The 25,845-nt window shown below is 43.1% G+C and overlaps 1 protein-coding gene across 1 annotated transcript in view; it reads right to left on the reverse strand.

The window, feature by feature from the left end:
* LOC140200521 (PDZ and LIM domain protein 4-like) overlaps positions 1–25,845 on the reverse strand; it is a 109,690-nt gene that overhangs the window by 12,566 nt on the left and 71,279 nt on the right. Inside the window, exon 4 of the mRNA XM_072263984.1 lies at positions 1,597–1,784. Coding sequence (XP_072120085.1) covers positions 1,597–1,784 — 188 coding nt within the window. The remainder of the gene's footprint in view (positions 1–1,596; positions 1,785–25,845) is intronic.

The following is a 25,845-nucleotide window of genomic DNA, read 5'->3' on the forward strand; positions in this document are numbered from 1 at the left end:
GCAAGCAGTTTAGGTTAGGCACAGACTAGATGGGCCAAAAGTCCTCTTCCTTTGCTTTATTTTTTATAACTGTATGACAATATGTATTTGTGTCCTTGATATATACTAAATTAACTAATTTCAGTCAAGGAATTAAGGATGATAATCAAATCCGGATTTTCCCACTCCTAACAGCTAGTTCAGTGATCACTGCCAAAGTTCACACTTGCTGACATTAAACTAAAACAGCCTGGCTCTTCTATTTCCAGAGTTACCACAGGTCTCATCTCTCAAAATGACAAAGACATTTTGAAAAGGTAATTGATGACCAAAGGTCATAACTATGGCCAAATTGTTCAAGATGCAAAGGAAAAACAAAATAGCAGAAAGTGGCACCTTACATCAAAGTGTAGTTTAATTCACCTGGTGAATAAAGAATACAAAGGAAAACAAAGATACTGTTGTTTAGTCCTTCAGTACTCCGAAATTAGATCATTTATTACCACAATTTTTCTGTGCCATGTAATCCAATTTCAATTAAGCAAAATTGGAAAATTCATAAATCCAAGTGTGCAAATGCATAAGGAATCAATACACATCAGTGGAATACAACAGCTTTCATAGGACCATGAAGCCTTTTTTAACGTGACATAAAAAGGCCAACTGGAGAAAATCCAAGGCATGTGCTGAACACAGCTCAGGCAGGTCATCTAAGTTATATATTCAACTCTCTCTCTGGGAGACAGTAGTGGGGGACATGCCCTCCAGTTCCTCCATAATAGTCAGCTCCCCTATTTCCCCAAACTCTGGAGGTTCACCAAGCAATTCCAACCCCTAAACCTGATGCAGTTCTGACCTTACCCACCGGCCAATTAAGGAGAGCATTGGGGAAGGCACAACAAAGTCAAAAGCACACTGTACTGACATTTCTAGCAATGGATTTATGAACAAACCATTCATGGGCTTGCTATGTAACAACCACCTGTTGAGTCTTTACACTCACCAACCACACTGCAATAAACTTCTTTGCACATTTACTTTTTCCTCAAGTTGCAGGAAGGGAAGAATTGTTCTTACTCCCTCAGAAAAAACAAACAGGCATCTGTTCTCCATTAATTTTCAGGACAAAAAGACAATGGATACATTGTCCTCTGTGTTCAAGAATCAGAGAGCCCTACAGGAAAAGGCCACAAACTCAACAGACATCATAAATCCAAATGAAGTTTATTGAGAACTGATTACATGGTGTGCTAAATACTTGTTTTTCAATAAAAGTCATTACTGATTATGTGAGATAAGACACTCGCACTTAAGCATTTTACAGCAACTCAAGAAAAAAAGAAATTTTTTAACATACACTTGCTTTTTTCTCTGTTATATTTCTCCACCTCTCCTGATCATGCCAGCCATGCTCCTGAATTACGTTATTCATATTTGAGCCTAACAATTGAGTGTTAGAAAGCTGCTCGAGTGCAGAGTTGTTAACACTTGGCCAGAGTGAGTGAGAAAGGAGAACTGAAGTGATCAGGAGAGCAGTTGTACTGCTCTTACTTAGTTTCTTGTACAAATGGGGTGGGTAATCTCGATTTGAAAAAAAAATCATTAAGATATACTTACTACTGTGGAGAGGCAACGTGAAGCCCACTTAATTGCTCCTGCAGAGTGTGGTCTACGTTGTCATTGGCATACAATGCAGCGGGAGTGTTGTACTGTGTACTTGCAAACTGTTTGGTCTCATTTGTATTTGCACCAACTGCAAATGGTGTTGGCTTTCTGTTATTTGGACTCCCTGTGGGTCTGCAGTCCTGTAGTGCGAATGAAAAAAGAAAGACATTGCATGGAATGCAAAAATATTCCTGGAAAACATGGATTCTCAGATTGTCAGTACATGAATTAGTCAATTTTTCCCAAACCTCATCGAATAAAATATTCAGATTTTAAATGATTGCATGTGTTGGCTACAATTCCTTGCCCCAGAGGAGATGACTATATATTAAAACATTGCTTTCCTCACAATACATTCAGGAGGAAAAAAATGTGAACAGTACAGGATTGACACTAGCAAAATGATAACAATTTAATCAATCTTCCTACAAGAGGAAAGCAGAAGAAAGCATTGCATGCAATATCTTGACCAATCATACATTAATTTCAGATTTCATTGTCTTGAAATAACCTAGGAATTAGTTGGAAAATATTTTATAAACTACTTCCAGATCAGTGAATAACAACATTCTGGAAAAGGAATTGTTAAGGTGGTTTAATTGGTCATAACTATCTGGGTTTAATGCTAATGATAGCGAGGCTCACAGTGAAAAGCAACAGAGTATAGGCACCGATATGTAGTTCGATACAGAAGTTGGCAATGTACAGTGGTTGAATTTAACCTTTAGCTTGCAGATAAAATAGAACAGATTTTCATTGACTTGATTAGCAATGAAATTCATCTAATGACAAGGTGTTGGGGCACTTACTCCCTAAACATGTCAGGTAGCAGTTCAGGTGGATATATGTTTAAGGTTGAGCGATCTTTTAAAGTTTGGGGCAATAAGTGATAACTTCTTCCAAATAAAATTTGCTGCTAAAGTTACAATTTTCACAGCTATAGCACGGCATTTTTTGTAAATGTTGATTTAAAGCTCTTTCATTGCAATTTCTTCCCCAATATTAATTTTGCTTTCTTCTACAATTTAAATTCAATCCACCAACTTTGTGTCATACTCTTCCTGTCACAGTAGAGGATTCATTAATGAGTCTACTTGAAGAACTACATTGAGATGGGTTATGCACAGTGCTGGCACCCTCTTTTCAGCACGTCCTCCTTCAAATACTAACAAAATCTTTGTGGGTACCTTTGAACATGGTGAAAAATACTTATTCTTGTGATTCAGATCATAAAGTTCCTACAGTGAAATTGCAATGTATATTCTTCAAATGTGGAAAAATGAAGCATTAAGAACGGTAATTTCATGTAGCAAATAAAAACTCCTTATTGTTTCCCAGTCCTAGAAAGGAATACGTTGATCCCAAAAGAAAGAATATTGCAATATTAAAACTTTGACAGAGAGATGCCCTGAGGTGCTTTAAACATTTATAGAAATCAAGTACAAAACCCCCATAATTAGTCATAGTCATACTTTATTAATCCCGGGGGAAATTGGTTTTCGTTACAGTTGTTCCATAAATAATAAATAGTAATAGAACCATAAATAGTTAAATAGTAATATGTAAATTATGCCAGTAAATTATGAAATAAGTCCAGGACCAGCCTATTGGCTCAGGGTGTCTGACCCTCCAAGGGAGGAGTTGTAAAGTTTGATGGCCACAGGCAGGAATGACTTCCTATGACGCTCAGTGCTGCATCTCAGTGGAATGAGTCTCTGGCTGAATGTATTCCTGTGCCCACCCAGTACATTATGTAGTGGATGGGAGACATTGACCAAGATGGCATGCAACTTAGACTGCATCCTCTTTTCAGGCACCACCGTCAGAGAGTCCATTTCCATCCCCACAACATCACTAGCCTTACGAATGGGTTTGTTGATTCTGTTGGTGTCTGCCACCCTCAGCCTGTTGCCCCAGCACACAACAGCAAACATGATAGCACTGGCTACCACAGACTCTAATTCTCTACTAACCAAAGTGCATTAAATGTCATAGGCAGCTTCATGTTATTTCTGTGATCATTCTTCCAGTGCAAAATGTTGAGAAATGTTTCAATGGTATATACTTCAACGTACATCAGAATATTACACTCAGTTTATCTTTAATCAATAGGGAAATGGCAGATTTGAGGATTTAGATCATTTTCTTGTGCTTTCTCATCTTTGTAGATCAAGTCAAAGTTTCCTCCCAAACTAGCTCCAAATCTGCAACTTTTTCTTGTATATTAGCTATACATCCTCTAGAAACTTACTTCATGTTACAATTCGACCCCCAGATCTCTCCACTGAATTTCTGTGAAATAAATGATACCTTGCAGTCCTGTTGTTCTCTTCTCTAATAATGTTTTCTTTTTTTCAAGCCTGCTATCATGCCTTCCTCAACAGAATCTGCTTGGCTCCATGATAAACTTTCTCCTTTTCTAAATCCTTGAATGTACTTTGGCCTTTCAAACACACAGGTCTCAATCTTTGAACCACTCTGCTCCTTTTGTCCTACCTCCAGTACAAACAACATGAAGTTTTCTGTAGTTCCCAACCTTCCTCAACATCACTGGCATTTTTAGCACACTTGAGATATCCTCCCTCAGTTGATTCAGAGGTGAGCAGGATTGTGATTTATGTTCTGCAATTCTTACTGGAAACTCCGCACAAACTTATCATACATCTTAAATAGTTTGGTAATGGTCACTGGAGACTTGCTGACATACGAGTGAGATGTTCTTTCCTTGGAAAAAATTAGCCTGGGAAATATTGTGAAAGCACACAAATGTAACTGTATTTAGAAAACAGAAACAGCTAAAAATTATAGTCTTAAGGTGGAATCTAATTCTGAGAAATCTAAGAGGTTTAACGTTTAAGAAACACAAATTCCAAAACAAATTGTTTGTACACCTTTATTTAGAGTTCAGCTCTTAGTATCACACAGAAGTACTAACTGAATTATTGAAGGCCTACCCTAGTGATCAAGTAAATCAAATGCTCAACAATATACCAACGGTCAATTCTTAGGCTATGCTGAAGTACTCAGTGGCAAATATTATTGTAATTAGATCAGTATTGGTAGACTAGAGAGAATGTCAAAAGGAATATGGGAACTAAAATTCAATCACATTTTCTGCTGCTGATTATGCTCTGATTTACAATGGAAAGTGCACGTTTTGACATGGAGGAATATGATTGGGCTTACTTGATTTCACTCCCACCCATTCCTCTGGTCAACCTTAATGGCTACTCATACAAGATTATAGAGGCACAGGTTAAACCCAGCCCAGTTTTAACTCTGCTTTCAGGAGAGTCAAAAATGGAGAGGTGACTTGGGAGGGTGGGGAAGAAGAGGTGGGAAATAAGACTTAGTTTGAACGGATAAATCATCCATCTCTTGAATGACTGAAGTCACCATCCTAGAAAAGCAAAGCAATTTAGGTGCTGGAAATCAGATAAATTAGAAAATCCTAGGCCTAGTCAGCAGGCAGAAAATGTAGAAAAATACGGTTAATTCAACATAAACTTTAATGATCATTCTCTCCATGGATGCTGATGGCCTTGCTGAGTGATTAAAATGTAGTTCATTTGACCATTTTACAGATTACTTACGTTCATTCGTAAAGCAAAGGCTTGTTTGGGAAACAGACATTTGTTTCAGTTCCTTAACTCACGTCCAAGTTAATACATTAAACACAGAAGGGATGAGATCAGGATTTTAGAAAAGAGTCATTACTCAGTGATCCCTCTGCAATGTCATGAAACAGCTGCTCACTGTTTCTAATTGCAGCTAATGCTTTGTTATTACAAAACTGCAAACCAAATCATTTTGTCAAGGAATCAGTCCGAAATTAGTCTTTCCATATGTATAAAAATAAAAAATTCCCTGTTCCCTGTGAACCGAAAAAAACAATCAGCATTGTTGATGTGCACAGTGTGAATACTAAATTATGAACAAGATACTGATTAAGGATCCAGTAAATGACGACTTGCCCCAGTTTTGCCTTTAAAAGGCAAGGATAATAGAGTTAAGAAGCCTTTATTTTGAGAGAGATGGAGGCTCTGCTTAAGAAAATGAAGGATATCTATAGCAGATATAGACAGGTAGGTACCAATGAGTACAAGAAATGCAAGAGAACACTTAAGAAAAATCAGCAGGGCAAAAGAAGACATGAGGTTGCACTGGAAGACAAGGTGAAGGAGAATCCTAATGGATCCTACAGATATAAAGAGGCAAAACGATAGCCAGGGACAAAATTGGTCCTCTGGAAGGTCAGAGTGGTCATCTATGAGGATTAAAAAGCGATGAGGAAGGTATTAAATTGATTGTTTGCGTCTGTATTTACTCAGAAAACTGACATAGAGTCTGTAGAAGTGGGGGAAAGCAACAGAAAGCTCATGGACCACATACAGATTACAGATAATGAGGCACTTGCTATCGTGAGGCAAATCAGGGTGGATAAATCCCCAGGGCCTGACTAGGTGTTCCCTCAGACCCTGGTGGAGGCTAATGCAGAAATGCAGGGGCCTGAGCAGAGGTATTTTAAAACATGCTTAGCCACAGGTGAGGTCCTGGAAGATTGGAGGATAATTAATGTTGTTCTGTTGTTTAAGAAAGGCTCCCAAGAAGCCTGAAAATTATAGGCTGGAGAGCCCAACATCAGTAATGGGAAAGTTATTGGTAGGTAATCTATGGGACTGGATATATGAGAATTTGGATAGAAATGATTAAGGATTGTCAGCATGGCTTTGTGTGTGGTAGGTTGTGTCTAACCAATCTTTACATAGAGTTTTTCAAGCAAGTTGCCAGGAAAGTTGATGAAGGCAAGGCAGTGGATGCTATCTACATGGACTCCAGCAAGGCCTTTGACAAGTCCTATAGGTCAAGGTGGTTCAGTAACTTGGCATTCAAGATGTGTAGTAAATTGGATTAGTCACTGGGTTTGTGGGAGAAGCCAGAGAGTGGTAGTAGATGGTTGCCTCTCTGACTGGAGGCCTGTGGCTAGTGGTGTGCTGCAGGGATTGGTGTTGTGTCTTTTGTTACTTGTCACCCATGTATATCAACAATGTGCATGATAATGTGGTAAACTGGTTCTGGAAGATTGAGTGTGTCAAAAACATGAGAAAATCTGCAGATGCTGGAAATCCAAGCAACATATACAAATGCTGGAGGAGCTCAGCAGGCCAGGCAGCATCTATGGAAAAGAGTAACTAGTCCTGATGAAGGGTCTCGGCCTGAAACGTCGACTGACTACTCTTTTCCATCGATGCTGCCTGGCCTGCTGAGTTCCTCCAGCATTTTGTGTAAGTTTGGTGTGTACTGGACAGCAAGGAAGACCATCAAAGCAGCTCGTCTGGATCTGGAGCAGCTGGAAAAATGGCAGATGGAATTTATTGCAGACAAGTGTGAGGTTTTGCACTTTGGGAGGACCAACCAGGGTAGGTCTTACACAGTGAGTGGTAGGGAAATGAAGAGTGCAGTAGTACAGTGGGATCTGAGAATACAACTCCTTGAAGGTGGTGTCACAGGTGGTAGATAAAGTAAGCTTTTGGCACATTGGCCTTCATAAACCAAAGTATTGAGTACAGGAGGTGGGATGTGATGTTGAAATTGTGTAAGTTGATGAGGCTTATTTGGACTATTGTCTGCAGTTTTGTTCACTGACCTATAGGAATGATGTAATTAAGATTGAAAGAGTGCAGAGAAAATTTACAAAGATGTCACCAGGACTTCAGAGCCAGAGTTACAGGGAGCAGTTGAATGGGCTAGGACTCTATTCCCTAGAATACAGAAGATTGGGGGGAGATTCGATACAGGTATACAAAATTATGAGGAGTATAGTTCGGGTAAATGCAAACAGGCTTTTTCCACCCACATTGGGTGAGACTGCAACAGAAGTCATGAGTTAAGGGTGAAAAGTGAAATGTGCAAAGGGAACATGAGAGGAAACTCCTTCACTCAGAGGGTGAAGAGAGTGTGGAACAATCTGTCAGCACAAGTGGTGCATGCAGGGTTGATTTCAATGTTTAAGAGAAGTTTGGATAAGTACATGGATTGGAGGGGTATGGAGCTGCTATGGCCCAGGTACTGGTTGATGGAAGTAGGCAGATTAATGATTTGGCATGAACTACATGGGCTGAAAGGCCTGTCTGTGCTGTGGTATTCCATGACTATGACTCTAATAATGAATCCATCTGACTGCACCATTTTAAATTATTTCTTAGAATTAGATGTTTTGATTTTGTTTTATAAGCAAAGCATTGTTACTTAAATATACGTTCTGGTATGTTAGTACTTGTAGCCAACTTCATGCTTTTGCTAAGAGTTTATCCCATACCTGGCAAGGTGATTGAAACCACTTCCCATTTTATTGCCACAAGTGAACTGTTACTGCAACATTCAACAACTTGTGATAGATTTCCAAGAAATATGTTCATCCAGTTCGGTTCTATATTCATTTTCTGTATTTATACAAAGCTAGTCTAAACTACAATATCGTAAAAATCAAAAATTATCAAAATAAACTTAAATTAACTTCTTTTCATAAACAAGAGAGCTTGCAACTTGAAACTGTGACAAATTGGTGTTAAAAGGAAAACAGATGTCTCAGATCCATTGTTGCCTTGCCAGGGAAATCACAAAAATGGAGTGAGAATGCAGAGACAAGGCCTTTTTGTCAAAAATATCATTGGGTAAATAAATGAATATGAAAACATCAAGTTTCATTTCACCAAGGATGTTTAATATTCACAAACAAGACTGCACAAGTTTGATGCAGTAGCAGTGCTTGAAGTTGACTATGTGACAATTTCAATGCTCTGTGCCAAGAAGTATTAAGGTACCAATAATGCCCTGGTATAACTTGTCATGTTATCAGAGTTACCAGTAGTTGGAGGCCAAGTGCATGCTTAAAGGAGAGTTTAAAAAAAATCAGACATATTTAGTGAAGCTCAACTCTTTGTCTAAGTACCTGTAAGTGACATTAATTCAGTGAGGAGCAACACACAAAGTTGCCAGTGAACGCAGCAGGCCAGGCAGCATCTCTAGGAAGAGGCACAGTCGACGCTTTGGGCCGAGACCCTTCGTGAGGACTAACTGAAGGAAGAGCGAGTAAGAGAAGGCTTACTCTTACCCTTCTCTTACTAGCTCTTCCTTCAGTTAGTCCTGACGAAGGGTCTCGGCCCGAAGCGTCGACTGTGCCTCTTCCTAGAGGTGCTGCCTGGCCTGCTGCATTCACTGGCAACTTTGATGTGTGTTGCTTGAATTTCCAGCATCTGCGGAATTCCTCGTGTTTACGTTAATTCAGTGTGGTATGACAGTGAGGAGGATTCAGAAATCATCATTAAGCATTTCTCTTAGTCAGAAATTCTGTAATAGGTGGTACGTGTATGTAGTCAGTATACCTACCAATTTAGCTAATTTACTTCCATTCTTTTGAACTTTAGTGCTATATATTGAGGACCGAGTGGGAAGGAGGCAGGGAGTGGGGAATCTAGGAAAGAGGGGAGGGAGCAGGAAGCACCAGAGAGACATTCTATAATGATCAATAAGTCAATTGTTTGGAATCAACTTATCTTGCCTGCTATCTCAGGGCTGGGTCTGGCTCTGCCCCTCTGCCACCTGTCCCATAACCCTCCCATGGCAATCCTCCCTCACCTTTCTCAAACAACAGGAATTCTGCTGATGCTGGAAATTCAAGCAACACACATCAAAGTTGCTGGTGAAAGCAGCAGGCCAGGCAGCATCTCTAGGAAGAGGTACAGTCCACGTTTCAGGCCGAGACCCTTCGTCAGGACTAACTGAAGGAAGAGTTAGTAAGAGATTTGAAAGTGGGAGGGGGAGGGGGAGATCCAAAATGATCGGAGAAGACAGGAGGGGGAGGGATGGAGCCAAGAGCTGGACAGGTGATTGGCAAAGGGGATACGAGAGGATCATGGGACAGGAAGTCCGGGCAGAAAGACAAGGCAGGGGGGAACCAGAGGATGGGCAAGAGGTATAGTCAGAGGGACAGGGGGGGAAAAAGGAGAGTGAGAGAAAGAATGTGTGTATATAAAAAAAATAACAGATGGGGTACGAGGGGGAGGTGGGGCATTAGCAGAAGTTAGAGAAGTTGATGTTCATGCCGTCAGGTTGGAGGCTACCCAGACGAAATATAAGGTGTTGTTCCTCCAACCTGAGTGTGGCTTCATCTTTATAGTAGAGGAGGCCGTGGATAGATATGTCAGAATGGGGATGGGACGTGGAATTAAAATGTGTGGCCACTGGGAGATCCTGCTTTCTCTGGCGGACAGAGCGTAGGTGTTCAGTAAAGTGGTCTCCCAGTCTGCGTCGGGTCTCGCCAATATATAGAAAGCCACATCGGGAGCACCGGATGCAGTATATCACCCCAGCTGACTCACAGGTGAAGTGTTGCCTCACCTGGAAGGACTGTTTGGGGCCCTGAATGGTGGTAAGGGAGGAAGTGTAAGGGCATGTGTAGCACTTGTTCCGCTTACAAGGATAAGTGCCGGGAGGGAGATCAGTGTGAATTCATGTTCCGCTTCATGTAGACAAATACAGTACTGTGCAAATGTCTTACACCCATGTATATGGCTGGGGTGTCAAAGTACTGTATGTATACATAATTTAGTAGTTAAAAGGAAAATGCAGGTGGGGACAATTAGGAAAGAAATATTCTAAGAAAATGACATGTGTTTTTAAATCTTCTAATGCACAAGGCAAGGTAATACAGAATTGGAAATTTGTCCCTTGAAACCAAAATAATTAAGTTTACTTTCAAGTTCAACACTCGCATTATTACAGTCCCGAGACAAATTTATTCAAAGGACATGGCTTACTGACATGCTAAAAGTGTGGATTCACCACTTCTTTGGAGAGAGACTGAAGAAATATTTTTTTCAGCCTACATAACCCCTTTATAAGATTAGAATGTTTAAATTTGCAGTGCAATGATCTTCAAACATCTTCCACAAATACATTCTTTTTCCATTTCTCCTTTGCCTCATTATTCCATCTTTCAAACACTGCTCCCACAACATATCAATGTCACAGTACTTTGAGCTTCAACCTGTTGTGTGACAGCCACAATACACATTTACCAGCTAGGCATGAATAGGAATTGTAGCTCAGGTTTGTTTTACCATTATAAAGACAGTGTGAAACTGAAGTTTGAATCCTGCTCTAAGTTTCTTGACGTTGTTCATGCCAATGATTTCCCAACTATCCAAGTGAATATACTTTAGCCTTAAGCGCCAACATTTACGCTAAGGCAATAGTCCTTATTTCTGGATTCTCAAAATGGGAAGCAGCTTGCCAGCACCTATTCCTGTCCTCCAATAGAATGACTCGACTATTTTATTCCAGATTGTGACATTTTTTTTTATTTCAAAATATACTTTATTCAAAAATAAATATATACAATAAACCATTCAATAACTTTTCATCCTTTACATACGTTTCCATTATACTCAGTAAAATATCCGTGTTTATAGCCACCCACGTGGCACTCCAGTAGTTCAGCTTAGCATCTCATTGTTGAGGGGTATACTCCTCGCCCACCGACCCCTCCCACTCTCACGGGTGGAGAAAACCTATACTGTGGTCCTTCCCCACCGGGCCCTTGCGGTGGCTGCACCAAGTTTCAGTGCGTCCCTCAGCACGTACTCCTGCAGCCGAGAGTGTGCCAGTCGGCAGCATTCTCCCACGGACATCTCCATGTGCTGGTAGATCATCAAGTTTCGGGCTGACCAAAGAGCGTCTTTCACCGAGTTGATGATCTGCCAGCAGCACCGGATGTTGGTCTCCGTGTGCGTCCCCGGGAACAGCCCGTAGATCAGAGAGTCCTCTGTTACGCAGCTGCTAGGGATAAAACGTGACACTAGCCCGTCCATCCTCCTCCACACCCTCTTTGCGAACTGGCAGTGTGCAAAGAGGTGGGTCACAGACTCCTCCTCACTGCAGTCCTCCCGTGGGCAGTGGGGTGCGGGGACGACATTCCGGGCGCACAGGAGGGCTCTGACTGGGAGGGCCCCTCTCACCGCCAGCCAGGCGAGGTCTTGGTGCCTGTTGGTGAGATCTGGCGATGAGGCATTTTGCCAGATGAACTGGACAGTCTGTTCAGGGAACCACCCCACTGTGTCCATCACGTCCTTCTCCTGCAGTGCCTGCAGGACACTTCGTGCCGACCACTGCCTGATGGCCTTGTGGTCAAAGGCGTTCTCCTGGCAGAACTTTGCTACGTGGGACAGGTATGCCGGCAACGACCAGCTGACTGGGGCGTTGCGCGGGAGTGGGGCCAGACCCATCCTTCGTAGCCAGGGCGACAAGTAGAACCTGGGCACATAGTGGTACTTGGTGCCCACATACCTGGGCTCTACACACAACCTGATGCAGCCACATACGAAGCTGGCCATCAGGGTGAGGGCGACATTGGGGACGTTCTTGCCCCCGTTGTCCAGGGACTTGTGCATGGCGGTCCGTCTCACCCGCTCCATCTTGGATCCCCAGACGAATCTGAAGACAGCCCGGGTGATTTCCGAGCTGTAGGAGCGGGGGACGGGCCAGACCTGCGCCAAGTACAGCAGCCCTGAGAGCACCTCACACCTGATGACCAGGTTCTTGCCCGTTATCGACAGGGAGCGCCCTCCCCACAGTCCCAGTTTCTGTTTCACCTTGGCAGTCCGCTCCTGCCAGTTCTTGTTGCACGCCTCAGCCCCTCCGAACCAGATCCCCAACACCTTCACGTGGTCAGACCTGATGGTGAAGGGGACGCTGGATCGGTCGGGCCAGTTGCCAAAGAGCATGGCTTCGCTCTTCGTGCGGTTGACCCTGGCCCCCGACGCTAGCTCGAACTGTTCGCAGGTGCCAATCAACCTGCGAACTGACCTCGGATCAGAGTAGAAGACGGTGACGTCGTCCATGTACAGGGAGGTTTTCACTTGGGTCCCTCCACTGCCTGGCAGCGTCACCCCTCTTATGCCCCTATCCCTCCTGATGGCTTCCACAAAGGGTTCTATGCAGCAGACAAACAAGACAGGGGAGAGGGGGCAGCCCTGCCTGACTCCAGACCTGATGGGGAAGCTGTCTGTTTCCCACCCGTTGACCTGGACTGCACTACGGATGTCTGTGTAGAGCAGTCTGATCTAATTCCGGATTCCCTCCCCAAATCCCATTTGGAGAGCACGTCCGCCATGTACGTGTGCGATATCCTGTCGAAGGCTTTCTCCTGGTCCAAGCTGACCAGGCAGGCGTTCACCCCCATGTCCTGCACGTAGGCGATGGTGTCCCTCAGCAGCGCGAGGCTGTCGGAGATCTTCCTGCCCAGTACAGCACAGGTTTGGTCCGGGTGGATCACCTGTCCCAGAGCAGACTTGACCCTGTTGGCGATAGCCTTGGACGGGATCTTGTAGTCCACATTCAGGAGAGAGATGGGTCTCCAATTCCTAATGTCCTCCCTTTCCCCCTTCTGCTTGTAGATGAGGGTGATGATGCCCTTCCTCATGGACTCAGACATACTGCCGGCCAGAAGCATAGCGTTGTACACTTTCAGCAGGTCTGGGCCCATCCAGTTCCATAGAGCCGAGTACAACTCAGCCGGTAAACCGTCGCTTCCGGGAGTCTTACCCGACCCAAAGGAACGGATGGAGCCTGTCAGCTCGTCCAGGGTCAGTGGCTGATCCAGACTCTCCCGCTTGCCGTCGTCTAAGACCTGCGTGATAGACGACAGGAAGTTGCGGGAGGCTGTGGATTCTGTGGCCTTTTCCTCGTACAGACCGGCATAGAAGGACTTGCAGATCCTCAGTATGTCGGTCTGCGAGGACGCGACTCAGCCGTCCTCTTCCTTAAGGTTGTGGATCACAGAGCTCCCCCTGTGCACCTTTTGGAAGAAGAAGCGTGAGCACGTCTCGTCCTGCTCCACAGTTTGGACCCTTGATCGGAAGATGATCTTGGAGGATTCAGCGACGAGGTGCTGGGCTTGCCGGCCCTTCACCTCTCGCAATTCCTCCCTGACATCCACCCCCTTCGACTGCAGAAGGAGAAGTTGCTGCAACTCTGTCTGGAGTTTACGCAGTTCTCTCTGCTCCTGCCTTGCCTTCTGAATACCCTTGCGGATGAAGAACCTCTTAATGTTCTCCTTGGTGGCTTCCCACCAGTGAACCGGGGAATCAAAGAAGGCTTTCAAGGTTCTTCAACCTGTGTACTCCCTCTCTAGTTCCTCGATGTTCTCTGGGGTCAGCAGCTTTACGTTCAGCTTCCACGTCCCCCTGCTTGCCTTCTGGTCCTCCCGTAAGTGACAGGTGGCTCTCAGAAGGCAGTGGTCAGAGAAGAACACCGGCGTGACGTCGGTGGACCTGACCGTGAGGGACTCAGACAGGAAGAGGAAGTCGATCCGGGAGCGGGCTGAGCCGTCCGATCGTGTCCAGGTGGCTTGCGGCTGTGCTCCACCTGTGGGGGTACCAAAGGCGTCGCGCAGCTTGGCTGTCTTCACCATTTCCCTCAGGAGTCTAGAGGTACTGTCTAGCCTGCCGTCGGCACTGCCGGGTCCTCCAGCCGCATCAATGGTGCAATTGAAGTCTCCGGCCAGAACGACCGGCTGGGTCGTCACCAGCAGCTGTGGGAGCTGCTCGAAGACGGCCAGCCGCTCGCTCCGCACGGGGGAGGCGTACATGTTGATCAGCCAGAGCGGAGTGCCCCGGTATTTGACGTCTGCTACCAGGAGGCGCCCCGCAACCACCTCTTTAACTTGGGTGATTGAGAAGTTGCCTCCCCGCAGCAGAATCCCCAGGCCGGAAGCGCGACAATCGTTGCCCCCCGACCACACAGACAAACCTTTTTTCCACCACCGTGACCACCTCCGGTAGTTACGGAGATGTGGTAGTCCACACTCCTGGAGGAAGGTCACATCGGCCTTTACAGTGTCCAGGTACTGGAGCGTGCTGACACATCGCCCAGTACTCTTCAAACTTCGCACATTCAAGCACGCCAGTTTAAGGTCTGCCATCGTTGTAAGTCCTTTTTTTTATTTCAAAATATACTTTATTCAAAAATAAATATATACAATAAACCATTCAATAACTTTCCATCCTTTACATATGTTTCCATTATACTCAGTAAAATACCCGTGTTTATAGCCACCCACGTGGCACTCCAGTAATTCAGCTTAGCATCTCATTGTTGAGGGGTATACTCCTCGCCCACCGACCCCTCCCACTCCCACGGGTGAAGAAAGCTACACTGTGGTCCTTCCCCACTGAATTAGCTGGTCGCATTTGCAAAATAGAACGAAGATCAAAACTGGTCCAGATTCTTTTGGGCTCTTCACTTTAATCTTGTAGTAGATTCATACAAGTGATCAGGTCAGTCAGTCGACTGTAATTTTACAGATTTTTGCAACAAATTTGCTACCGAAAACAGTTCATTATCAGTTATTAGGGAAGGAAAAGACACCTTGATAATATTCAAATTTCTTTCTTTGGTCGTGTTGTGGTGGCTGGACAGTCATGTATTTAAACCATCAGTCTGAAATGAATACATTTCAGTGAACGGCAGAAATACTCTAGGCAGAACTGAGATTGTTTTCTATTTCATAAACTAATTATAGTAACATTTTCCAAACTAAAAGGCTGCAAGTAATCCAATCATAACTCTAAACTAAAGAGTTAATAAAAAATATCTTTTGCACAGAGCTGCAAAGAGGCCAACTATGGAAACACTTAAAACCTTCCTTCAAATTACATAATTTCTGGCAGAATTAGCTAATAACATCAATCAATTCAGTCATATTAAAACTTCTCCCATTTCAAGAAAGGGTGGCATTGATTCAATACATTCATTTTCTTCCATGAGTGAGGCATTAATGAATGCCAAACAGTGGATTTTAAGTCACATTTGATTAATAAAACAATTTAAAATGTTAACAGTAATTTAAATTAATAAATTGAAATGAAATATATTTTGTACCAATTTTAAATCTTGTGTTTCTTTAATAACATTCTCAAGTCATAGAAAAGTACAGCACAGAAACAGGCTCTTCAGCCCATCTAGTCCATGCCTAACCATTTAAATGACCTAGTCCGGTTGACCTGCACGCAGTCTATAGCCCTCCATCCCGTACCTATCCAAACTTCTCCTAAATTTTAAGATTGAGCTCGCATCCACCACTAGCACTGGCATATTCCACATTCTTATAACTCTTAAATGAAGTTTCCCCTCATGTTCCCCTTAAACTTTTCACCTTTCACCCTTAACCCATGACCTCTAGTTGTAGTTCATTCTAACCTCAGTTGAAATAGCCTGCTTGCATTTACCCTAACTACGCCCCTGAATTTTATATACTTAAAAATGTGTCAAAATCTTGTATAATGTTGTAAATCACCTCTCAATTTTCTTGATTCCAAGGAAAAAATTCCGAACCTATTTAGACTTTCCTTATAACTCAGGTACTCCAGTCATGGTAATATCCTTGTTTCCCTGTACTCTGTCTACCTTATTGACATCCTTCCTGTTGGTAGGTGACCAAAACTGCACTCATTACTCCAAATTGGGCCAGCTGGTGGTGTAGGGGCATCAGCACGAGACTTCAAGGCAAATGGCCTGAGTTGAAATCCAGCCGGGTCCCAACCTGGGCAGCAGCAGTATCTGCGCGGAAGAAAGGCCTGGCAAACTACTTCGGTATCACGCCATGAAAACCCTATGGACCAGGAGGTCATTTAGAGTCAGACTCGACTAAACATCAACAAAAATTCTTATACAACTTCAGCATAACATCCCATCTGCTGTACTCAGTACTTTGATTTACAAAGGCCAATGTGTCAGAAGTTTTCCTTACAATCTGAACCTGTATTCCCAGATCCCTGTGTTCTACTGCACTCTCAGTGCCCTATCCTTCACTGTGCAAGACCTACCTGGGTTGGTCTTTCCAAAGTGCAACACCTCACACATGTCTGCTTTAAATTTCCTCTGCCATTTTTCAGTCAATTTTTCCAGCTGATTGGCATCCTGCTGCCATCTCTGATAGCCTTCCTCGCTGTCCACTACACCCCTAATCTGCAAATTTGCTGATCCGGTTAACCACATTGTCATCCATATCAACAATCTGGATGATAAACGACAATAGATGCAGCACTCCACTACTCAGAGACCTCCAATAAAGAGACGCACTACCACTTTCTGGCTTCTTCAACAATGCCACTATCAAATCAAATTTATTATCTCATCTTGAATACCAAGCAACTGAACCATCCTGACCCCACTTCCATACAGAACCTTGTCAAAGGCCTTGCTAAAGTCCACTTAAGACAACATCCACTGGCTTCATCAACTTTCCTGGTAACTTCCCCCAGGTTGCAGGGGGCAAGTAGTCAGGAGAAATGGAAAAGTGAATAGGCAGTTAGTGCGGAGCAACCCTGTGGGCATTTTCCTCAATAATAAGCATGCTGTTTTGGATACTGTTGCGGGAGAAAGACCTCCCAGAGACAAGGTTACTGGCACTGAGCATGGGTCTGTGGCACAGAAGGGAAAGAGGAAGAAGAGGGGAGAAATAGAGAGGACTCAATAGTCAGGCTAGAGGACAGGAGATTCTGTGGACGTGAATGGGACACCCAAATGGTATGTTGCCTCCCAGGTGCCAGGGTCAGGGACAACCCGAATCGTGTCCACAGCATTTTGAAAAGGGAGGGAGAGCAGCCAGAAGTCTTGCTACATATTGGAACCAATGACATAGGAAAGAAAAGCAAAGAGGTCCTGAAAAGAGTATTTGGAGAGCTAGTCAAAAAGCTGAGAAGCAGCACCTCCAAGGTAGTAATTTCAGGATTGCTGCCTGTGTCACGTGCCAGTGTGGGTAGAAGCAGAATGACTTGCCAGATATATGTGTGGCTGAGAAGCTGGTGCAGGGGGTTGGGCTTCAAATTCTTGGATCATTGGGATCTCTTCTGGGGGAGGTATGACCTGTCCAAAAGCAATGGGTTGTCCCTGAACCCGAGGAGGACCAATATCCTAGCGAGCTGTTTGGGAAGGATATATTAGTGATGCAGAATCAAAAAGGGTAGCAAAAACAGTACTCAAAATGTTAAATCTCAATGCACAAAGTATAAGAAATAAGGTGGATGATTATGTTCCACTATTACAGATTGTCAGGTATGATGTTGTGGCCATCACTGAATCGCAGCTGAACTATGGTTGTAGTTGGGAGCTGAATGTCCAAGGTTACACATTGTATCAGAGGGATAGGAAGGTAGGCGGAGGGGGTGGCGTGGCTCTGCTGGTAAAGACTGCTGTTAAGCAGTAGAAAGATGAGACATAGGATCAGAAGATTTGAATCTTTGTAGGTTGAGTTAAGAAACTGCAAGGGTAAAAGGAATCTGATGGATGTTATATATAGACCTCTAAATAGTAGCTAGGATTGGGACCACAGATAACAATGGGAAATAGAAACATGCAGGTCAATTGGGTACTCTCTTCTCTTCCCTCACACCCTTCAACATCTGGCATACTGCTAGTGTCTTCCACAGTGAAGACTGATGCAAATCAGGTTGGTAATGGATCTCAACTGAGTGAGTTTGTTGATTGCCTACAAGATGGCTTTTTAAGGACAGCTTGTTTTTCAGTCTACTAGGAGATCAGCTATATTGGATTGGGTATAATGGAATGAACTGAAGTGATTAGGGATCTTAAGGTAAAAGAACCCTTGGGAGTGTGGTCACAAGATGATTCAGTTCAACTTGAAATTTGTTAGGGAGAAAGTAAAGTCTGATATAGCAGTATTTCAGTGGAGTTAAGGAAATTATAGTGGTATGAGAAAGGAGTTAGCTAAAGTAAATTGGAAGGAGTTGCTGGCAGGGATGACAGCAGAGCAGAAATGGCTTGAGTTTCTGGGAAAAATGAGGAAGGTACAGGATAGATGTATTCCAAAAACAAAAATACTCAAAGGGTAAAATAGTACAACATTGGCTGACAAGGGAAGTCAAAGCCAATGTAAAAGCAAATGAGAGGACATAAAACAATACAAAAATTAGCATTTACAAACCTACAGTGAGCAACTGAAAGAATATCAGGAGGGAAAAGATTAAATATGAAAGCAAGCTAGTAAATAATATCGAAGTGGATATTAAAAGCTTTTTTTCAAGTATGTAAAGATAAAAGAGAGACAAGAGTGGATATAGGACCAATAGAAAGTGAGACCAGAGAAAAAAATAACAGGGGACAAGGAGATGGCAGATGAACTAAGTGAGTATTTTGCATCAGTCTTCACTGTGGAAGATACTAGCAGTACGCCAGATGTTGAAGGGTGTGAGGGAAGAGAAGAGAGTACAAGTCATAAGGTGCTCAAAAAGCTGAGAGACCCAAGGGTACACAAGTCATGCGGACCAGGTGAACTGCACCCTAGGATTCTGAATGAGTTGGCGGTAGAAATTGTGGAGGCATTAATGATCTTTCAAAAATCAATGGTCTCTGGCATGATGCCAGAGGACTGCAAAATTGCAAATATCACTCCATTTTAAGAAAGGAGGAAGGCAGCAGAAAAGAATTTATAAACCAGTTAGCCTGAACTCAGTGGTTGGGAAAATGTTGGAGTCAAGTGCAAGGATGGGGGAATGGAGTACTTGGTGATACTGGATATGAAAGGACAAAGTCAGCATGGTTTCCTCAAGGGAGAATCTTGCCTGATAAACCTGTTAGAATTCTTTGAAGAGATTACAAGTAAGATAGATAAAGAGGATGCAAAGGGCGTTGTATGTTTGGACTTTTAAAAGGCCTTTGACCAGGTGCCACACGTGAGGCTGCTTACAAAATGAAGAGCTCAAGGTATTACAGCAAAGTTACTGGCATGGTTAGAGCATTGGCTGATTGGTAGGAGGCAGTGAGTGGGAATAAAAGGATCATTTTCTGGTTGGCTACCAGTGACTAGTTGTGTTTCACAGGGATCGGTGTTGGGACCGCTTCTTTTTATGTTGTACATCAATGATTTAGATGACGGAATAGATGCCTTTGTTGCCAAGTTTGCAGATGATACAAAGATTGGTGAAGGGGCTGGTAGTGTTGAGGAAACAGGTAGGACTTAGATTAGGAGAATGGGCAACAGAGTGACAAGTGAAATACAGTTTTGGAAAGTGTATTTTGGAAATAGAAATAAATGTGTCGACTATTTTCTAAATGGGGAAAAAAATCCAAAAATCTGTGATGCAGAGGGACTTGGGAGTCCTTGTGCAGAACACCCTGAGGTTAACTTGCAGGTTGAGTCGGTGGTGAGGAAGGCAAATACAACGTTCACATTCACTTCAAGTGGTCTGGAATACAAGAGCAAGGATGTGATGCTGAGGCTTTATAAGGCACTGGTGAGGCCTTACCTTGAGTACTGTGAACAATTTTGGGCTCCCCATCTAAGAAGGGAGGTACCGGCATTGGAGAGGGTTCATAAGGATGATTCCAGGTATGAAAGGGTTATCATACAAGGAAAGTTTGATGGCTCTGGATCTGTACTCACTGGAGCTTAGAAGGATGGGGGGGGGGGGGCGGATCTCATTGAAACCTCTCGAATGTTGAAAGGCCAAGACAGTAGATGTGGAAAGGATATTTCCCATGGTGGAAGAGTCTAGCACAAGGGGGCACCACCTCAGGATAGAGGGGTGTCTATTTAAAACTGAGATGCAGAGAAATGTCTTCAGCCAGGTGATGAACTTGTGGAATTTATTACCACAGGCAGTTGTGGAGGCCAGGCTGTTGGGTGTATTTAAGGCAGAGCTTGATAGTTTCTTGATTGGACATGGCATCAAAGGTTACAGAGAGAAGGTCAGGGTGTGGGGCTGAGGAGAGGGGAAAAAATGAATCTGCCATGATTGAATGGCAGAGCAAACTTGATGGGCCAAGCAGCCCATTTCTTCTCCCATGAAGAAAAACTAACTTCCTTGAAAAACTAATTATTGCAGAAATCGGGCTTGAAAGCACTTTCTGTTTAACATCGCATTCAGAAGACCTCCAAAGGGCTATTGGTGATTAGTGCTCTGTTTGGCCATTAGGAGTGTTCAGCTTGTCTTGAGTTTCTGGCATAGCATACATCATGTGTTATTGGGCTAGGATTTTGGGCTGAATGTTATTATTTTTCATCCAAAGAGGTCCAGGTCTCCTTTCTAACTCCATCAGGACCAAGAAGACTCCTCTTTTATTCCCTTTCATTTTTCCTACCAATTCATCCTCCATCCCTTTCTCAGCCCTTTGAAACCATCAAATGCTATTTCTATCTATCCTATTGGCCATGACCATTTTGGGCTGGAAACATTCCTGGACTTCCTAGCTATTCAGAAAGCGGTCAGATACTGGTTGTCAGACTAATTCCTTTAGCAGTTAATGTATACATCATTGCACATCTTGCAATGGAGTCAGTCTTGGTGGACACTCCCCTCCCTCCCCCAATGTATATGCTATGGCAGTGACAGCTGCAACATTTACTTCCACAGGCCTCCATCACACAATGAGTGATGTTTCTCCATCTTTTCCCAGAGCAGTTCCTTTGCCTGAGGAATGAAAGCTTGCACAACTGTATGTGTATAAAGCATCCTGAAGGGCTACCCACCAGGGTAACTGAGCATTACACACTTGTAAGTTTGTTGCTGTTGAATTTAATAGAACACAGAACAGTACAACAATGGACATGATGTGCTAATGTTGATGGCAACTTTTACCAAATGTCCTCCAGTGTATCATCCATCACCATCCATATCCTTCCTATGTAAAAGTCTCTAAAAACCCACCAAACTGCCTGCTTCCACTACCACCCCGGTAATCTATTCCAGGTTACTGTCATTCCACATAAGAAATAAACTTGCCTTTTGACTCTTTTAAACTTTCATTGCCTAATCTTTAAAGCATGCTGGTATGGAGATGTTTACTCTGGATAAAAGGCAGGTGTGTAACAGCCATCAGGTCCCTCCTAGGAAGAGGGAGAGCTCAATTTTATCCAAGCTTTCCTCATAGCCCATATTCTCTGATCTAGGCAGCATCTTCATAAAGCTCTTCTGAATTCCTCAAAATCCTTCTTACAAATGGGCCACCAGGACTGCATTTAATACTACAATATGACTAAAGTCTTATCTAGCGCCAGCATGACCCCATAATCTTATTCTCAACACCTCTACAAATGAAGGCCATCATGTCATACACCTTCTTCACCACTTTCAGTGGACTGTCTATCTGAATCCCAAGTTCCCTCTGTACCTCAATGCTATTTAGGGGTCTACCATTACCTGTATGCCCTCTTCCCCTCCCCCACATTTCACCTAAAATGCATTACTTCACATTTGCCCAGATTAAATTCTATCTGCCACTTCTCTGCTCATGTCAATAGCTAATCTAAATATTGCCGTTTTCTTTGTTAACCGTCCGTTAACTCTGTCCACAATTCCACCAGTCTTGGTATAATCCATAAATTTAGTAATCTATCCATCTGTTTTCATCCATGTCATCTATATACAACACGAGATATCCCAGCACTAATCCTTGTAGAACACAATTGGTCATGGACCTCCAGCCAGAATAGCAAATTTCCACGCCTATTGTCTATGGGATCCAAGATGAATTGCAAGCTTCGATTCAGAGCTAGCTTGTCTATAAAAAATAGAGTAGGGGTGGAAGGATTCTGGGTGAAGGGCTCTAACCCATGGTGTACTGGATGGATCAGTGCTAGGACCTCTTGTTTGTGATATATAATCAACAATTTTGATGAAAATGCAGATGGGTGGATTAATAAGTTTGCAGAAAGTATATAGTTAATATGAGACCCCTTAACAACACTGAAGTATGGAGAGATCTTGGAGTCCAGGTCCATAGTTCACTGAAAGTGGCTATGTAAATGGATAAGATGGTAAGGAAGGTATTTGGCCTTCCCTTCTTTGGCAGGAGTGTTGAGTTCAAGATTAAGTAAGGCATGCTGCAAGCTGTATAAAATTTAGTTAGACCCTATTGGATGTGGTTCAGGATTATTATAGGAAGGATGTGGAGAGGGAGCAGAAGGTTTACCAGGATGCTGACTACATTGGTAGGCATAAGACATAGAAGCAGAATTAGGCCATTCAGCCCATCGAGTCAGCTCCGCCATTCCATCATGGCTGAACTACAAGGTTGGAAAAACTAGCATATTCTTCTTCGAGCACCAGATGCTGCGGGGAGTCCTAGAGGTTTTTAAAATTGAGAGGCATAGATAGGGAATGTTTTTCACAGGTTAGCAAAGTCAGCCACCAGAGGACAGCCTTTTAAGGTAGGGTGAGAGGATTGGTGAGTTATTTAAAGGCAACAAGAGGAGCAAGATTTCTTAAAAAATAGAGTGGGAGGTATCTGGAATGAGTGCCAGGGATAGTAGAGGAATCAGTCAGTTTGGTGGAGTTCGCGCCTTTTAAACAGACATATCAATATGAAAGAAGTGGAGGGATATGGATGATACACAGGAGGAGGACGACATTTTGATTGGTATCAAAATTAGCACTAAGATTGGCACAACGTTGTTGACTGAATGGCCTGTCTAATGCTGCATTGTTGTATGTTCCATTAGAATGATTTTGTGATAGCAACAACTTGCCATGAAGGGGAAGCTAATTGTTTTATTTAAAAAAAAGGGAGCAGGCTGGTCTCAAATAATCAGTGGACAGCAGGTTGTCAGAACCCTTGATCTGTACTCAGAGCTACTGCCAAAGTTGTGTATAATTACAGATAGTTATATTCAACTTTAATAAACAATTTTCCAGGAACAGCACAAAATTATTAAAGTTTCACGAATTTCAGCATGAAAATAGTTTATAAAAGTAGATGCTAATTAAGTGGGCTGTAAATCGTGAACTTTTGATCCAGTTTCAGCATTACATACGTGTTGAACAGCATGGTAATGAAGTAGAATGTGAATTGTAACTTTCTGATCCCATGTCTGCACTTTAGTAACTACATGTTGTGTATACTGATTTCTCCTACATCCTGAGACGGAGGGAGGCTGCTCACCAACCAAGTCAAGAATGGCTTACACTTTTACCAATACAATTCCACCTCATCTTCTGGCAATTATTCTCTCCCACACGCCCATCAACTCCCCAGACCGTTCTTCACCCATTAACACCAAGAGCAACTTGTTGTGGTCGATTACTTCAGTCGCATATCTCTGGGACACTGAAGGAAACCTGAGCAACCGAGGGATAGGCCACTTGGCCATAAATAATCCCTGTAAACAGCAGCTAATGTCAACAATGAAACCTAGAGTTGCACAGTAACAGGAATAACTTCTGCAGCAGTACCATTTAAATTTGTTAATGGTCAAGGTCACTTCCTCATCATACTGCACTAGTGCAGACTGCACAGATTTATAATACCAGTTTCAATTAGATTCTCTCTACTCCAATTTCTGCTTTTAAAAATTCCCTGTTTACTATGAACATTCTCCTTAGTGCTCCCACAGAGGCTGCGTCATGACTGGTGGAAGGCTGCTGAGTTGGGGGGGGGGGGGCGGGGTGGGTGTAGGCTTGTTTTGGGGACTCTCCAATTTGGTTTTAATTCTGCACTTTCCAATGATATAGGAAGCTGTGTGGGGCATTAGAAAGTGTTTTTGGCTGTGAAGCTTCTCCCTTTCATTTTCCATCTCCTATTCAGAAGTACACAAGTTGCACTTGATATCCGTGCACAACTTAACAGCAAGACGAGATGATTTTGTGGGGGGGGGGCACAGAGGAATGTTGTAGTCAGATTTCCAACAAGTGCCTTGCACGGTAAGATTATTCCCCAATATAATGCCGCCTAGACTTGAGTGCATTTAAAGTGGAGGCTCATTGGCAGAAGGAAAAGGTTGAAGAGGATAATAAATCAGCCACAGTGGAATTGCAGTGCACAGTCGATGGGCTGAATGGCCTGATTGTGCTCCTATGTCTTGTGGTCTAAATGCTGTGATTCTAAAGAATCCTTTCAAAATAGTGGCAAGAATTTGGGTGGGGGTGGAGTGCTGGCTGAGGGGAATAAAATGGGAAAGATTTGAAAGTAAACTACGCAATATCCAAATCAAAGCAATGCCTCTTGCTATCCTTTTAGTGAACTATTTTAAGCTGTTCCTTCAAAGCAGGCAGCGGGGACATGACTTAACATTAACATGCCACTTGGTTGCAATGTATTAAAAAGTGCTGCTTGGTTACAACATTCTGGCTGCTGGTTTCTGTCTGGCAGAGCACACTTGGGAAAATCAAAATAAATCTGTAAACCATTCTCGTGTTGGAGCTTGTTCTGTACCTAAGTATTAGACATTTGCTTGCACAATGGAATTTATTGCGCATCTTCTCTGCTAAGACAGCAGCTGGGAAGAGATTGATTTTCTGTTAAGTACTTTCTCAATGTCATTTGTCATTACAGAGTTCGAAAAATTCTCATTATGTCAGTGTTATGGATTTTAAGCTTCCAGATTATTCCAGAGGCAAGGCTACTTACTCTGTAAATAGCAGAGATTATATATTTTAATAACTCACTCTAAATAAGTGTTAAGCCTACAAGTGGTGCTAGAATATTTGTGAGCCCTGTAGAATGTTCTCTGTTTCTGCATGAGCATGATTCAAAATGTGATCAGGTGTTCACGCAAGTCCTAAAACTAAATAAAGAAAACACAATTAATTAAATAAATAACAAAAAATTTTACTTGTCCATTTGTTTATTGAGAAAAATGATCCAATATTACATGTATTTGTTCAAAAAATTATGTGAACCTCTGGGCTAATGCCTTCTACAAAAGCTATTTGGAGTCAGGTGTGCCAATCAATGAGATGAGATTGGAGGTGTGGGTTGAGAGGAGCCCTGCCCTATACGAAAAAAGACACACAAGGTCAGGTCACTGACAGAGGCTGCTGTTCTCAAGATAGGCATGTTTGTGTGCACCATGCCTCAATCAAAACATCTTTCAGAGGGCCTCAGAAAAATTGTAGAGATGCATGAAGCTGGAAAAGGCTGCAAAAGCATTTCTAAAGACCTGACTGTTCATCAGTCCACAGTAAGAGAAATTGTCTACAAATGGAGTAAACTGAGTGCTGTTGCTACTCTCCCTAGGAGTAGTGTCCTGCAAAGATCACACTAAGAGCGCAATGTGCAATCCTGAAGGAGGTGAAAAAGAACCCCAAGAGCATCAGCAAATGAACTGCAGAAATTTCTAGAACTTGGTAAAGTCTCTGTTCATGGGTCCACTGAACAAGATGGGTGTTCATGGAAAGACACCAC

This window comes from Mobula birostris, chromosome 7 (assembly GCF_030028105.1).
Source record: "Mobula birostris isolate sMobBir1 chromosome 7, sMobBir1.hap1, whole genome shotgun sequence".
Taxonomy (NCBI): Eukaryota; Metazoa; Chordata; class Chondrichthyes; order Myliobatiformes; family Myliobatidae; genus Mobula; species Mobula birostris.